Source organism: Equus quagga, chromosome 8 (genome assembly GCF_021613505.1).
Source record: "Equus quagga isolate Etosha38 chromosome 8, UCLA_HA_Equagga_1.0, whole genome shotgun sequence".
Classification (NCBI taxonomy): Eukaryota; Metazoa; Chordata; class Mammalia; order Perissodactyla; family Equidae; genus Equus; species Equus quagga.
Window position 1 is genome coordinate 93,456,071 of NC_060274.1, and position 17,685 is coordinate 93,473,755.

Here is a 17,685-nt window from a genome sequence, read left to right on the forward strand (position 1 = left end):
CAAGTACCCCTCTATTTGTGCTCTACCCTGTTACCACCCGCAACCCCCTCTTTCATGATCCTCAGGCTTTTCCATGTTCCAGCAACTAAAGGGTTGATATCCTCATGCACTCAATATTTTACATATAATCCCAGGAGATGCACTTTGCCAAGGGAAAAACATTACAAGACTTAAAATAGCCGTGAGTGTTTAGTAAAATGCTGTTAAAGGCCAGAGCATGAAGTTCAAATTGGGGAAGAGAGAGAAATGGAACTGAAGAATTGATAAAGGTAATGAAGACCCATCAAAAGATTTTTAAACAGGGGCTGGCCCTGTGGCCGAGTGGTTAAGTTCGCGCGCTCCGCTGCAGGCGGCCCAGTGTTTCGTTAGTTTGAATCCTGGGCGCGGACATGGCACTGCTCATCAGACCACGCTGAGGCGGCGCCCCACATGCCACAACTAGAAGAACCCACAACGAAGAATACACAACTATGTACCGGGGGGCTTTGGGGAGAAAAAGGAAAAAATAAAAAAAAAAGATTTTAAACAGATCTGCTGTTAAAAATGATAATTTTGGCCAAGTTTGGTACATAAGTACTCATTGGTGTTTGTTGTACAAACTATTATGATGATAATAAATTATTACTAACAACATATGCTCTTAATATGCATATGGTTTTTGCTGTTGTTCTGTTCCTGCCAGCTACTGGTGACTTTGCATCCACATTTGCAGGATGGATGATCCTTGTTTGGGATCACGTCTGCTGATGAAACAGAAGAAAACAAGACCAAGCATACAGAGGAGATTGATCCAGAGCCTTAGTTTCCATCAGCACAAACTTCTAACAAATGGGAATGAAAAAAAAGAAAATCTTCATAAATATAGACTTGCCTGTAGGGAATTTACCTCCTTATCTATAGAATTACAGAATCTACTTTTCCATTTTTACCACACTCTGCAATTAGTTATTTCAGTATTACAGACATGAACACTGAAAAAGTCAGTAGGGAAAAATCAAACTGGGTTGATCTGGAGTAATTTTATTTTTTTTCCATTTCGTCCAGAACATTTTACCAAATGTGACTGAATACTGATAAATGGGTTTACTCATCAATGTGAACAGACATGAGATAACTCAGAAGTTCTGGATTAAAAAAGGCCAATAAGAAATAATATAAAGACATAACATATTTCTCATTAATGCATATGCAGGTTAGATGATAAACACTCAAAAGATGCCTGAACGAACCTGTTTTATTTTTACATCACAGTTTACTGTTCTTCCTAACTGGCAGTCATTGCATTCTAGATACTGTCAATTGCAACATAATTCCCATCACTATGTACATAATATGTTTCTTTGTGTTCTATCTTAAGAGTAAATTAATTACTTCCATCAAATTTTAATTTTCATATCTTTTCAGCAGCAAGCACCAAAATCAAAACCCAAGAATCAAGAGAATAAGTATGCATAACAATCTCAAATTTATTCCCTATAAAACATATGGGAATAAAATTTTCATATTCCCAAAGATGTGAATTTTTTTGGGCGTTAAACAGTAGGGTATTACAATGTATCACAAAATCAGGTGCTATTTAATACTGTTTAAATTTTTAAAACTCTTTCTTTAATAATACAGATCTTAATGTAATAGAAATATTCTTGCACAGCAGCATTTTGCTGGAAGCTTTGCCCTTTTCGGAGGTTCCTCTTCTCCATCCCTCTGCCGGTGACTGGTGGTGGCATCCTTCCAATGTCAGCAGCTCAGGGAGACCCATGCAGTGATTCCTTTTCACTCTGAACTGGCAAGCGCTCTGGAGGAAGAACAGATTCCAATTTCTGCCAGCGCTCTGGAGGCCACAGGATATGTGTAGCATGGGCATGGAGAAGTCCCAGGGAAACCTGAACCCATGAGAGACACAAAACAAGAAAAATTATTTTGTAAGGATCATCATATTTCGAAAACAGAATTTGATCCAGATCTGATACTCCATGGAGAGATACGATGATCAAAGATAGTAAACACTTACATGGCAGTTTTCTAGGTATTTTATACGTGTAAATGCCCTTAATCTTCACAACTATTTAAGGTAGGTATTGATATAATCCCCATTTTGCATATAAGAAAACTCAGCTCAGGGAGGTTAAAGAACTTGCCAAAAGTCATATAGCTACCAAGCAGGGAAGACTGGCTGCATGGCCAAGCAGTCCCACTCCAGGGTCCACAACGCTAACCACTATCCCCATTAGCCTGCTTACATAAACCTCAGAAGCATAAATCTGGTTTATATTCTCAGAATTTCCTAAAGAGTTTGTGATATCTCAGAGAGACTTTCTTTTGTGGAAAAGTCAGAGAGACTTGAAAAAATATACTTTGCAAAAAATATTGTCCCACCCGTTAGATGAGAAGCAAGAGTTAGATGTGAGACTGGGTGGGCTGCCTCCATGGAAAGTACACTGAGCAACACGGAGCTAGCGCTCGTGGAGAGAGGTAGAAAACCATGGGAACGCCAGCACGGTGGGATGGGAAGCGAGGGAACAGAATCAAGCATAAAGATCATGGCAGATGGCAAAGAACCCCCACTGGCAGAGATGTACCAGGATGGAAGAGAAGGCAAGGGGAGGACCTTTTCCTGGAAGACCTAAGGCTGAGCCCTGAGAAGGAGAGACATCCTAGGGCCCCCAGAGACATCAGCTACAGAGTACAGAAGAATGTAGCAAACCTGTTTAAAAGGCACTTCAAGGCCCTACCCTCAGTTACCCTTCAACAGGTCCGAGGCAGGGCTTGGAAATGTGTGTCTCTCGTTGAGGGTGCTGTTGTTGTAACTATCAGGTAATATTTTAATGGTATTTAGAGGCTTACAAAACACTCACATTTAGTGCATTTTATTGAGCGCCAACTATAAACCAGATACTATGTGTCCATTTTATTTTCAAATGTTTTTCCTACAAATTGGAGCTCCACAGAGATTAACATACAACATTGCTTTCGTTGAAGTTCTTCTATCTACTAGCATATGCATTCAAACAGTCACACTGCCCAGAGACTTAAAGAGCTAGATGTCAAGGGAGAGACTTCCAAAAAGATAACCAGAAACACATTTAAGAAGAATAAGAAAAGAAAACCTTCACAATAACTTGAAATACAAATAAAATAAGCCCAAGGGGTACCAAAAAGTCCATGGAGGCAATAAAGGAAATTTTCTTCAATTTGTTAGTCTGAAAATCAAACCTACATAAAATTTGAAAATGCGGTACAAAAAACAGCTCTATTCGTCAAAACTCACCAGTTATTTACATTTTGTTGTGTTTGTTCTTATTATGTGTGTGCATATATGTGTATTTGTATACATGAACTTTTTTTCTGAACCATTTGAAAGTTGCTGACATCATGCTGAATTTACCCCTAAATACTTCAACACATATCTCCTAAGAACTCTTTCCTACATGAGCACAATACATTATGTACAACATATTTAATATTGATACAATAATATTACTTATTCTACAGCCCATATTCAAATTTTTCCAATTGTCCCAATGTCTTTTATAGCTATTTTATTCTTAATCAAGGATCACAAATTGCATCATAATTGTCCTTATTTTGCTTCAGTTTACATGTCGCTTACTTTAATCTGGATTCCATCTTGTAAAATATCCTACATCTGTAACTGCTCGATTTTTCCCCTCCTGAATAGATTCAAGTTAAATGTTCTTGGCAAGAATACTAGATAGTTGACATTGCATTCTTCCCATTCTGTCACATCAGGAGGCACAAAATATCCGTTTGTCCCATTGTTGTGAAGTTTGATCACCTCAGAAAGGTGATGTTGACCAGATTTCTCCATTACAAAATGAAAAATATTTGTTTACAATTAATAAGTAATCTGTGGGATGATATTTTGAGATGGGTAAATATTCTGTATGTCAATAACATTTCATCTAATCCTCTCACTGCTCTCTGAAGGAAGCCGGTTTCTAAACCGTCTAATGGTTTCAACTTTCATGGATGATCCTGCCTGAAACAATGATTACACCAAGGATTACACAATAGGTATTTCCCAAATTTATTATATCTTTTATTTTTATTAGCTTTCATTCTTCTCTAAAAAAGTGCTTTCCCATCTAACCTCAAAAGCCTCTTTTTTTAATATCAAAGATTCCTTTTTAAATTCAGAATCTGTTACTATTTTTTAGTTTGTTTGATGCTTGAATGTCCTAAATTGGGCATGTCTCCATCGGTCTTTGAGCATTTCCTTACTTTTTTAGCACCACCAGATGTTGCTGGCTTACCTTGTACTTTATACCTGTTCCACCTGAAATCAGACGTCTCTTTAAGGAGCCTTGGTTTCTTTTACCCAGGAATGCTCTTTAGAAACCAAGATCTGCTCCTAGCTGTGCTCATTGCTCTGGGGAGTGTCAATGTTCTATCACATTTCAGGGGATACATATAAGAAAACCTAAACCACAGAGTTCTCCCTCACCCGCCCCCATTCCATATTTCTACCTCCCCTCTCCTATAGTGAGCACTCTGGCTCCACACAACAATAATACATTTACACTATCCTAAAAGATACAAACAATAGTCTTGAGTATAGTATACATAATGTAACTACTACCAGCAACAAGTTTACTGAGTCAAAATCAAGATTTCTTTGCAAGTACTTTGGTCCTTAAAATAGATCTCACTTTAAGGGTGTATTGGCAGAGTCCTATATTCAAAATTTATTTGAATTCATTCTTTTATTTCTCCCTAGTGCAGTTATGTTACTACTTGATATACAGTTAGGTTCACTTGTCTCTATTTGTATTCAATTTTAGAGTTTGCTCTTGTTATCCTTTTTGATTCAATTTTATTTTTGAATACATAAACATTTCCATAGTTCAAAAGTCAACATTATTCTGAAAAGGTGTGGCAGGCAGAACAAAGATGTCCATATCCTAACACCCAGAAGGTGTGACTGTGTAACATTACAGGGGAAGGGGAATTAAGGTTGCTGGTCAGCTGATCTTAAGATAACGAGGCTATCCTGGATTATCCCATGGTCCCAAATGTAATCACAAGGGTCCTTAAATGAAGACGAGCTAGGCAGAAGGGTCATTGGGAGAGAGATTTGAGATGAAGGAAGGGGCCAGGCCAAGGAATGCAGGTGGCTCTAGAAAGCTGGCGAAGAATGGATTATCCCCCAGAGCTTTCAGAATAAATGCAGCTCTGCTGACACATTAATTTTAGTCTGGTGAGACCCATATTGGGCTTCTGACCTCCAGAACGGTAAAATAATGACTTTATGTTGTTTTAAGCCACTAAATTTGTGGTAATTTATTACAGCAGCAATAGGAAACTAACACAAAAAATACACACAGAGAAGTTCCATTCCCACCTGCCATACTACCTCCATATAGGTTAACTGTTTTCATTAGTGTCTGGTTTATCCTTCTTGTTTTTTGAAAAAAGCCACAAATACCCATACATATAGATTATTATTTCCCCTTTCATCCCCTCATACTTAGAATACTATATATTCCTTTTTGCACCTTGCTTTTAGTCTCAGCAGGATATCCTGGAAACCACTTCCTATCACTTCATAGAAATGGAGCCTGTGGTTTTTCCAAACCTCCCCACCCCACCCCCAGGTGACTCTGATTAACCCCACTGGGACTCTAGACCTGAACTTCTCACTTAGCTGCACACCCAGAAAAAGTGAACCTAACCAACTTTAAGCAATCACTTGAATATATTCTGGAACATCCTAAGTAACCATTGGAACCACGTTAACTGCCAGGAGCCTAGATCTAAATGATCTGTCACACTGCAGTTTTTACCTATTTTCGCTCTTGTCGGGGCTCAGTTGAGTGAGAGAACAGCTGGTCTCCAGCCCCTCCACAATAACCCTTTTTAGATTTGATAGCTGCTACTCGGTTGTTCTTCAAACCTTTATTTTCTTTTCCAAATTGTTTAACTTTTTTCATAAGGTTGATTTGCCATTCTTTTAACTTGGCTGAACTCTTGCCAATCTATCTGCTTGCCTTCCTAGTTTTGTGGCTTAGTTTGACATAGTGATTCCATTTTTTTAAAAAAAATCAATACTCGTTTTACAAAAACCTATGATTCTTTTATTCCAAATATTTGCTAACGATACTAGTCTCACTTCCTGGAAAAATAATCCATCTTTATAATTATGAATAATGGTGAAAATTCTCATAATGGATAATATCAATATTGTTTAAAAGCATGGTATGAGAATGCAAAATTTAGGTATTTTTTTAAGACTGAGACAACTACATAGAGAAAGTGCCTATTCACTCTCAGCTGTCTTGTCAGGGATCTTTCTTTTTTTATTGGTATGTATACAGACATGCAAAGAGCACAGTGAATATAGGAGGACATAACAATCCAGAAATAAATGGACTTTTTAAAAATTAAAAGTTATGCTTCAGGTCCAGCTTTGGTTTCCACAACACTGTATTAGGCAGTAGCCTCCAGAGAAAAAGAACCAATAGGATAGAGGGAGTGTGTGTGTGTGTGTGTATATGAAAATATATATATAAAAAGAAATTTATTTTAAGGAATTAGTTCACACAATTGTAGAGACTTGTTGAGTCCAAAATCTGATGAGAAAGGCCAGTAATGCTGGAGACCCAGGAGCTGCACTTTAAGTTCAAAGGTAGTCTGCAGCAAATTCCTTCTTGCTTGGGAGAGGTCAGCCTTTTGTTCTATTCAGGCCTTCAAGTGATTAGCTGTGGCCCACCCACATACTGGAGAACTATCTGCTTTCCTCAAAGTCCACTGATCTAAATGTAAATGTCATCCACCAATACCCTCACGGGCACATCCAGAATAATGTTTGACCAAATATCCGGGCATAGAGGCCCAGCCAAGTTGACATGCAAAATTGTCCATCACACCCGACAAATACAATCGATTGCCCCTTATCTTTGCCTACTCTGTTACACCCTGTGCTTACTAGATGCAGGGCAATGTTCTGAATGACTTATACGCACTGACTCATCTGATTTGCACAATAAGCCTGTGATGCAGGCACTATTTTTGCCTCCACGTCATATTTGAGGAAACCTAGGTGCAGCAATCTATTTTTTGAGCTAAGACTTGAATACACGCCCTCTGGGTCTCGAACCGCTGCATCAGGAGAACCGTATAACTTATCATCCAACAAAACACATAATTGAGACACTTCTGACAGTCAAAGGGGGCACTTCAATTAAGGCAGGATAATAACATTAAAATGAAACTGTCCTGGACAAATCAAGATATGGTTACCCCTAATCATACTGCATCTTGATATTGCTAGGTCCCACATACTTTCCTGAAACCACTAGATTTATCAAAAAGAAATGCACCTTATGGGCTAAATTGCGTTCTCCCGAAATGGCTATGTTGAAGTCCTAACCGCCAGTCCCTCAGAATGTGACTGTCTTTGGCGACAGGGCCTTTACAGAGGTGACTAAGTCAAAACGAGGCTGTTGTTGGGGGCGGGAGGGGCGCTAATCCAGGCTGACTGGTCCTTATAAGAAGAGGGGATTAAGACAGAGACAACTGGAGTGCATGTACACAGAGGCAAGACTGTGGGGGGACACAGCAAAAAGGCAGTCGCCTGCAAGCCAGTGAGAGAGGCCTCAGAGGAAACGAAACTTGCTGACACTTTGATCTTGGACTTTCAGCTTCCAAAACCATGAGAAAATTTCTGTGTAAGCCACGCGGTCTGTGGTATTTTGTCACGGCAGCCCTAGCAAACTAATGCTGACAGGCGTACAAAGGAAGACTGTGCTGGAAGCCAGTGCCATGAGGTGTCCCAAATCTCACTGAAAATAGCGGAACAAAGGAACAAGTTGAGGAAGAGAGAAAAATGTTTCTGTTATTAAAAAGAGCTGCTTAAGCATATATAATTTTCTAACAGGTTAAACACTTTGACCAACCAATCTAATATTTTGTTGGACTCACTTCTCCCTTCTCTTTGTTTGTTTGTGTCCCATGTGTTACTGTGTCTCCTTCAATGGAGTCACATTTTTAGGCATAAGAAATCCACTTTTACTCTAAATCTTTTTTTTGGTAAGGAAGATTGGCCTTGAGCTAACATCTATTGCCAATCTTCCTCTTTTTGCTTGAGGAAGATTGCTGCTGAGCTAACATCTGTGCCAATATTCCTCTATTTTGTATGTGGGATGCTGCCACAGCATGGCTTGATGAGTGGTGTGTATGTCTGCACCTGGGATCCGAACCTGCGAACCCCAGGCCACTGAAGTGGAGCGTGCGAACTTAACCAGTACACCACCTGGCCAGCCACAACCATAAATTTTAAAACACAAACATATTAAATAAGCCATTATAAACCCTTAGCAGATCATTGTATTTTTAGTATCTACTAAATGAGAAAAGAGATCCATCCACATGTATTACTGGGCCTCTTACAACAACTCTGTTGCTTGAGATTGGGAATCAATAATCTAAAATAACAGTCACCAAACTATTTTGATTGTGTACCCTATCAGCAAAAATATTTGAGAATTTAACTCCATATTTATACATTTAAAATTTATATATATTTAATATATTAATAAATAATAAATATTATCTATTTTATTGTTTATTTATTTATTATAATTAATAATAAATACTAATATATTATATATTTTTAAAAATTATATATTTAAAAATATATATTTTATATATTTATATATTTTATATATTTAAATTATATTAAATTTTATAAATTTTATACATTTAAATTATATATTTTATATATTTAAAATATATATATACATTTAAAAATTATATCTCTCTATCTATATATATATAGTATTAACACTACATAAAACCAAACATTAGTAAAGCTCAAATTCTTATTTTCAGATCCAAAGTTCCAATTTATTTTCTTTGCATCCAGGGGATCTTTGTACACACCCCTGCATATTCCTGCTCCTGTCTTTCAAGATCTCTGCTCTAGGAAACACCAGAATAACTGGCTGGAAAGTGATCAGTGCCATCAGTCAACTGGTTTGTTTTGTCCACACATGCCAAGGGACCACATGGACTAAATTTACACTGAATTGCCTGTCTTTGATTGAATTGGCTCTACTGAGAAGTTATTTTGGCATCTAGTAGACACAACCTTCATGAGCCCAGCCTTTCCTTCAGGTGCCAGGCGCAGAGGTGTGTGTTCCTCTGCTTCCCTCCACCTGTTTCTCATAGGCCTACGGTCTACAGAACACTTCTGATTCCTGGCTCCAGGAACCCTCTCTTGAAGGAAGGGTTTGCAAGGACAAGACAAAGACAAGTGAAAGCACAAGAGTCCAGAGGTAGGAAAGAGGGAAAAATACAGGAAAGAAGTTAAGGAAGAAAGAAGACAACTGTCAGTGGGAACAAAAACTAGAGCCAGAGTCAGAAGAGGACCAATGTGAGAAACGAGATGAAGCACAAAACCTCCCAAGTTCATTTGATTAAAATATTTTCTAAAAAAGAGATACAAACACATTTTACATGCACTATTAGCAAATAAAAGCTGTCTCTCATGAATTTACTTAGAAGCATAAGAAGAAATTTCCATATAAACAAAGCAGAAGTCAGATGATATTTGTTTCACAATCTTAAATTACTTACAATTAGTTTTGAAAGTCAAATCAAACTGGAACAATATCCAAACTTGGAAGAGTGTTGTTTTTAAATAAGTACTGATTTCTCCAAGCTTAAAAAAATGTCAGCTTTCAAATCTGACATCCAAGGCCCTTCCCAGAAGTGAATCTTGCCAAACGCATCTCCATGATTTCTCAGTATGAGCCTTCTACTCTAAGGGCCTCTCCATAGTACACCCAACAGCACGTGACATGTCCACCTTCTTGCTTCTCATCACTGCTGTTCTCCTAGTTTCTCCCCTGGAATGTTCCTGTAAAACTCAATTTAGTCCAACTTTTCCATGGAGACCTTCCTAGCCACCCAACTCCTATCCATTTGTTCCTGTTTACCCCAAGGAACCATGGCCTGGTATTGCATCTACCCACCATCAGGTTCTTAACTAAAACATATTGGTCCCTTTCCTAAGTACATCAAAAGGAAATTTAGCACAACCTCTCAACTTCTGGCCCAGGGGATTATACAGACACAATCCAATTATTTTCTCTTGGAACGTATAAGTCTGGTGGTGCACACTAGGTAATGACCCCTAGTGGACCATGACTTGTCTGCCAGTGATCCCTACCATCAGGTGCTTATTTAAAAGAGAAAACCAGAGGTTCAGGCCCTGATGTCTTATCCAAATGAGCACAGTGGTGGCCACACCCATCATCAGGCTCGGTTGTCTCAGTTTACCTTCCCCCAGATTTACCCCTATTTCATCATCCTAAGCAGGACTCACTCCTCACTGGGCCAGCTGTTGTAAGGTTTTCACATCAGAAAACCAATTTTCTTTTCACTGGCTTATGTACTTCTACGTCTCCTTCATGAGAATTAGGAAACATTACTATTGTGTTAATAAACATATCTTGTTTAGACAAAGTATAATATGGGTGCCAAAACACTTGCGTGGTTAGGTCAGTAAGGACCACTATGAAGTAATCATTTTTTTACTTTCTTATTACAGTACTTACGGTTCTTAAATAAACTTGATTCTTCATCTTTTAAAATGAGATAATCACAAATGGAACTTTAAGAAATCCTCTAAGCATAGTGTGACCATGTAATTTATTATCCAAATTTGGAAATTTGAGAGTGAAGGGGGCTATTAATAATTATGCTGGGACAATAGGCATAAATGAAAGTGACTTTAGGACATATGGTCATCCTACCTAAGTGTCATCCCCTTCTTTTGACACAGAGAATATTCCATGACTGTCATATTCTGAATGCTTTACATAGACATTCTCTCTCTTATTCCACACATTAAACATGTGATATAGATATTATTATCTCCATTTTGCAAAAAAGGAAACTGAGGCTGAGGAATACTACGTTATATGCTGAAAGTCACAAGGCTAGTAAATGATAGAACCAGGATTTGAAATAAGCATGGTTCAAAATTCATGCTGCTCTCCACTGTAATGTCCTGCTTCTCCTATGATATTATTTAATGATTTATGTTTACATGTCTATAGCAAGGGTCAGCAAACTTTTTTTCTCTAAAGGGCTAGAGGGCAAATAGTTTAGGCTCACAGGTCATACAGCCACAGACAACAGTAAACAGAAGATTTGTTCCAATAAAACTTTATTTACAAAAATATGTAGCGAGTTGTTTGCCAATTTCTGGTCTATAATCTAGACTCTATAACATTTCATAGAGCAGAGGCTATATCTTACCTTTTCTATATTAAAAATGAGCACAGTGTTTTCACAACATTCAGAACTACTTGTCAGCAATACATATTTGCTGAATGAGTGAATGTTGATTAGGAGGAAAGATTAAATTTGGAAATGCTATATTTTATGACCTAGGTATCAAGGAAATTCTCTAACCTACCTTAAGAGAAACATCCATAGTTCCTTAGAAAGCAATATTAAGTGACATGAGAGCTTCCATAATCACGGATGACATGCCACAAGGGATTGACTGTAAACTAGTCCTACCGAAGAACTGTGATATGGTTCTTTGATGTAGTCTCAAAAGAATTTTTAAAAGGTACAATATGGAATTTAGAACACATCCATATGTAATGCATAGATTTTAAGTTTTTATAATATATTTGCTCCACCTTAAGAACTTTTTAAATATATTACACAGGCAAAGAAAATTGGTTTGGATTGCCTCTAGTGACTACCATTTACCGTCAAAAGAAATGAACGATAACAAGGAGAAGAGGAACTTATTACAACTGATCCTCAGTCTCCTGGGATGAGTCCCAGTGGTTATTTGGGTAATTGATCACCATTCTGGCTACTTGTCGTCTTCTCACACTAAAATTTTCCAGAATACAATGTCAACATCAATCTCCTCACGTTGTAAGCCAGGGAATACTTCTCAGTGCTATATTGACAAAGTGCTCCAATTCTTTCTGGACCAGGATACCAAAAAGAGGGATGTTGTCCTAGTCACCACTGCTGAGACCAGGGCTGGGAGTGGCACATAGAGAGCAGGCCACTAAGAAGAAACACAGGACTTCACTTACAGCCTCTGCTTTGGTACCATGCATTCACCTGATGCTGCAAGTGTAAAGTGTGGAGCAGAGTACCATGCACCAGTTATCAGTTCTGAAGGAGTAGGGCACCATGCACTGGTTACTAATCTCAGGGGAGGGACTCCAACTACAGGGAGGGTAGCAAAGATGATCACAACGCCAGCCACCAGGAATAGGAGTCCAAACACCTCTGCCCACTGCATTTTGGTATCAGAGTCACCAAGGAAAACACAGTGTAGTCAAGCACTGGGTGGAACAATGCTTTACTTACACAGAGAAGAGACAGAGCAAGGTCAGCTTCAATAGTGGGCATTGGTGGTACTCTGCTTAACAGAGAGCAAAGTCCTGACAACACAGAGATTTACCTTCCTGACCCCACCTCTGTGGTCACCATTTTTTGCTAATGTCAACTTTACACGTCAACAACAAGAACATGTATTTAAAAACAACCTAAAAGACAAAGAGAGGGTGAGAATAGCAAAATAATTCCTTTAACAGGGAGCATAAAAGTTAGCTTTCTTGCAAATTCTCACAAAAATAGACGCGTGGTCTAAGTAAATCAAACAGAATTAGAAATAAAGGCAGGCAAAAACAAATATCATATGGAAAAATAAGCAGTTTCACTTAAAAAAATATTATGAGAAATATATTTTAAAAAAGACTGACGAATAGAAATGATACTACCTACTTTATTTTTAAACATGGATTAACATATACAGATTTGAATTTTTCATCAACACTTTTTGATGCAGCAGACAAGGGTCACAAAGAGAACAGTAGGGGCCTATCATCCACACACACATTCCCAAGATGCTTATCTAGGCACATAGAGCAGACATCCATAAGTCCTCTAAACAAAGACAGGTACAGAGACTGCTTCCATTCTAAGTAAGCACTGACTGGCATCTACTCAAAGACAGACTAATAAGAGCAAAGCTTTGGTTATTTAGGTCAATGAGGAGTATGAGGGTCTGCCAAAGAAACATGCAGAAGGCAAGCAAGAAAAGAATCAAAACTCCTAAGATATAAGCTAATAAGTGAAAAAATATATAAGAACAGAGGAGTGTAGAAGGGAGGCTCTAGAAAAATGGAGCAATAGGTTAGAATAGATGGGAAGCAGCAGCAGATAAGGTAAGAGGCACAGAGGCAGTGGTGGCACAATGGGAAAGCTTGCTTTTTGGGAAATGAAGCACTTCCATCACCCCCTCCCTCTGGGACCCTACGATCAATGCCAGTTATGAGAACACGTCACCATCCAGAAAAAACCGACACTGTTATCTTCCTCCTCCCTAAACTGACAAGAGTAAGGGTGCTTGTATCCAGGAATATTTCCCTTAGATGAGACTTCTTCCTTCCTGAAGATGTAGTACAGGCCCACAATACCTTATCTGCCATCCACACTCCAAAGGGCTCCAAAAAAATTAAAGTTTTTTGTAACTCTCTAGAAGCAAAATCTGACCTGAAATGTGATGAAATTTTAGTCTTTATTTATCCCACGCTGTGTGTCTATTGATAATTTTTGCTGCAGAAATATTAACGCGCTTGATTATAGAAGATGCCCCAGACTCTGCTGGGGGTGTTACGTTACATATGGTATAGATATTGTTTACAGATGCTGTTTATAGACACTGATATCACCTTTCCAATATCTGAAAAGCGTGAATTCTGAAACAATTCTAGCCTCCCAGGTTTTAGACACAGTATTAATATCTTTAAATATCTGCAGAGGTGAATATTTACCAAAGAGGATAAATATAATCAGAGTTATGGGTTCAGTCCTAGGTGGGACGGGTACCCAGGTAGATGCTGGAAATATACACAAGATAATAAGGATGATCCCCGTTCTCTATGACCTCGTGATCTGGTGGGAAAGGCAGCTGTTTAAACAAACCACCGAACTACAACCTGGCATGCTAGACATATAGAGGAGCCAATGCCCTGGGAGCAGAGGCTCTGGCCAAGCCTTGGGAAGGCTCCACCGTGCAGATGCATCTAAGCTGGCTGTGAAGGATACTGGAGACTTCCCTCTCTTGATGACAGATCTTCAGTCATGGCATCCCCTGCCAGATTTTTATCTAGAACCTTCTCCTAATCCTCTTTGCCCTCCACTAAATTTCAAAATTGAGATAATGTGATAGGTTGATACAACCCAATATTTGGCAATCAAAAAGTAAAGCCGTATACTTTACAAATGATTCAAAATGAGACTCTCTCTTTTAAAGGCCTCATTCTAGAACAAGTATTTTCCTTCATTACCAACAATTTTAACTTTGATCATTTCAAAGCAATTTTCCTGTTCAAGACTTAGCTTTAATCAAAATGCATTTTCAGGTCACTTCATGGCCTCTTCATGATTCTCTCTAGATAACTACAGAATCATGCATAATCATTCTAGTCCCCGTAAGACACCTTCCGTAAGTAGTTAGTTCAACATTTTATGCAAAAATAGATACAAAACAGTCCTCTAGGGGTATCTTCAGCTAATTTTCATGAATTAATTTCCCAGGATTAATGTTTATGCACCAGTCTTTTTACCACATAATCAAATCACTGGAGTTGAAGTGGTCTAACTCCTTATTTTGCTGCTTGATTAAGCAGGTGATGAAATACTTGAATATAATTTGGATACTTAGCAATGCACAGTATCCACAATAATCCACAGTGGATGGATGACATTAGTGACTTATGCCTCATTGTTTGTGTGTGTTCTCTCTAGTAGCTCATATCCCACATGCCATCTTTATATAGGAGATAAAACAGTTCACATAAATACATGAGAGGAGAGGTGTGAAAGCCTTTATTGTTGTGGACATTTTTTTAAACCATATTTAGATCAACTGGGAGGCAGTCACCGATGGACTGAACTGCTATTGGTAGGAGAAGATTTGGGACAACAAGGAATCTGATATCCATTACCAGCCCTCCTGCTGCAGGGGAAGCAGCCACTCCTCTGCCATGGTTACTCTGTTCATTTGGGTCGCTATCTGGCATCCAGTCTCTATCTAACCATCTCTCTTTTATTCCTTCTTTAAAAAAGAAAGTGAGGAGGTTTACAAAATAAACAACCAGGAATAAAAGAAGATAAATCAAAGTGACAACTACATGGACCAAGTTAGTTGTTGGGGAGAGTACCACACCTGGTACTTTTAGCTATCTGAGAGGCAAAGTGAAGATGAGAAAATGCTAGTTATGCTGGTTTACACAGCTCTCAAAGGAGATGAAGAAACGTCTCAATTTTTAGGGGAAGCTAAGTTTTTCTCTGATTAAATTTCTAGAAGGTATTTCTCCCATGGGATCTACCACAGGATACTCTAAGTATCATGATGGACAATACACACTACGATAAGTTACTCCAAAAAGTCAGAAGCAGAATTCAACTTGCTGACAATTTGGTGAACATTGTTCTGCAAGAAATTAAAGCGATGCAGTCTTGCATATAACCTAGAGATTTAACGTATTCCAATGATAAGAACTTAGATTACCTGGAGGCAGGGAGAGAGAGGATGCCCTTTAAGTGATCTTCCCTAAATATCATTACTGTCAATTGTGTTTTTGATAGACAAGATCTGTTCTGTGTTGTCTGTGGCTAGAGATAATTCCTGACCCCAAACTCGTACTATGTATCTGCAAGTGAATGGTGAGTTGGAATTAGTGATCCACTGTACTCTGTCCTTCTCCTCACCCTGGAACCACATCTCAGTGGTCAGAGCTGTAACCGCAGTTCTCAAATTTCTATCAGAAGCTGACTAAAATCCAAAGAATTGTGTTGATAAGGAAAAAATAAAGGAGACAGTTTAATAAAAGGTAATTAAAAGAGTAGTCTAAACCCTGGAAAAACTGGCTTCTGTATAAGAAATATCTACCGGGTGCCTGAAGTGTTAAAGGTGTGCATAGTGAAGCAAGATCTTAATGATCATTGAGATCCTTATAGGTGTAGGCACAGCACGCATGGGCACCACCAGTCTTAACCATCTTAGCATGTCTGTGCAAGTCTTGGTGAGAGGCAATCCCCTCTTCCACTGCCTGCTTACTCCTCAAGCTGGATGGTCCAGATATTCCTTCTCTCCACTGCCAGGGGCTAGGGTAAAGGCACCTGACCTGGGCTCAGGCAACTGGATACCCACATCTGGGACTATGAAGATGGAGGGAATGATGCAAAGACATAGAAACAATCAGAGATTACTGGCAGAGACATGAGTGCCAGGAAGTGTCCAGTCACACCAATTGCCAAACTCATCATCCTGCTCCTGTGACATACAGGTGTCCTACTTTGCTAAGTGCCAAACCCCCAAGCCTAGTTTTCATCCCATCTATTCAGTGAACTATCCAATACCTTTCCAATGACAACTTTTCTGCTTAAATTAGTCAAGATGAAAAAGACAAAGTCAGGATGGGTTTGTGTGGATTGCAACCAAGATACCTGCTTGGCACTCTGTCGTGAAAATATTGGTGCAAGAATAATATTTTTAAGGATATGAGAAATTGAGTCCAATTCTCAGTCCCACAGGTGAGGAAACTGAGGCTCAGAAATGCCTCCCACAGTCCCCTAATTAGTTAGGGCTGGGACTCAAATCCTAGCACTGGCTCCTAGTTCAAACCCCTTTTCACCATACCTGCCAGTGAAATGAGGTGTAGAGCGCTGAAAATTGTAATGCTTGCAAGGGGGACTGCATTGATGCTTTCTAAACCTGCTTTTCCCCCAGGGAAAAGTGAGGCCTTTCATTTTCTACAGGAAAAACAAACATTGCACATTCAGGTTTGTACACATCCATGCCACTCTGTTTGGGAACTGTTGCTGATTTGTAGCAGCAGGGTCTGTTACAAGCCACTGGGCTGTAAGGAACGCTGGCTGGCAGTGACAAGAAAGCCAGTGCTTATTACAGCAATGTGGTTATGTCAATGTGCATAAAAGACCTAGAAAATGAAGAAATGTGAAAAGACTCTAAAGTGCTCCTTTTATTCAACACAACAAATATGTAAAAGCCTACTATGTGCAAAGCATAGGGCATGGTGCTCTAATGCACCAAGATAGATGAGCCATTGACTCAGGCCTTCAGGAGCTTACAACTCAGAGAGGAAGACAGTTGTCACAAGCTTGATCTGTGGGATGTGTTTGGCAGAAGTGGAGGTTGCAGGAAAGGAGCAATCTGGTGAGTACACAGCCCATTGAAGGATGAGGAAGAGAGAGAGTTTCTAAACTGTAAGAGGGGATGCCCCCCTGACTGTAATCTAAGAAAGAAAAGGCAAGAGTGGAGAGTGAGAGAACAGTAGGAGACTTTTTGCAACGGCGCTGACAAGAGATATGATCATGTATAGGAGAAAAGGAAAGGAAGGATACTTTGAGCATGAAACCCAAATTTCCTAGCATGATATACATGGCCCTTTGTAAATGGACCTCTTTTCTTCATTTCTGACCACTCCTCAACTTGTACCCTCAATCAGTCTTATGCCTCCTAGAAAAGGCATTGCTCTCTCACATCTCTGTACATTTGCACATATTGTTTTTCCTGCTTCCTAAAAGACTTTCTTCTGCTCTTTATCTAAATAACTCTCCTCATCCTTCCAGATGTGGCTTATATGTCAC

General features: G+C 39.0%; 1 protein-coding gene across 2 annotated transcripts in view; it reads right to left on the minus strand.

Annotated features, from left to right (window-relative positions):
* Window positions 1–1,442: 1,442 nt before the first annotated feature.
* IMMP2L (inner mitochondrial membrane peptidase subunit 2) overlaps window positions 1,443–17,685 on the minus strand; it is an 845,195-nt gene continuing 828,952 nt past the window's right edge. For both annotated transcript variants that reach the window (XM_046669026.1, XM_046669027.1), the window contains exon 7: window positions 1,443–1,883. In XM_046669026.1, coding sequence (XP_046524982.1) covers window positions 1,746–1,883 — 138 coding nt within the window. In that variant the 3' untranslated portion in view covers window positions 1,443–1,745. The remainder of the gene's footprint in view (window positions 1,884–17,685) is intronic.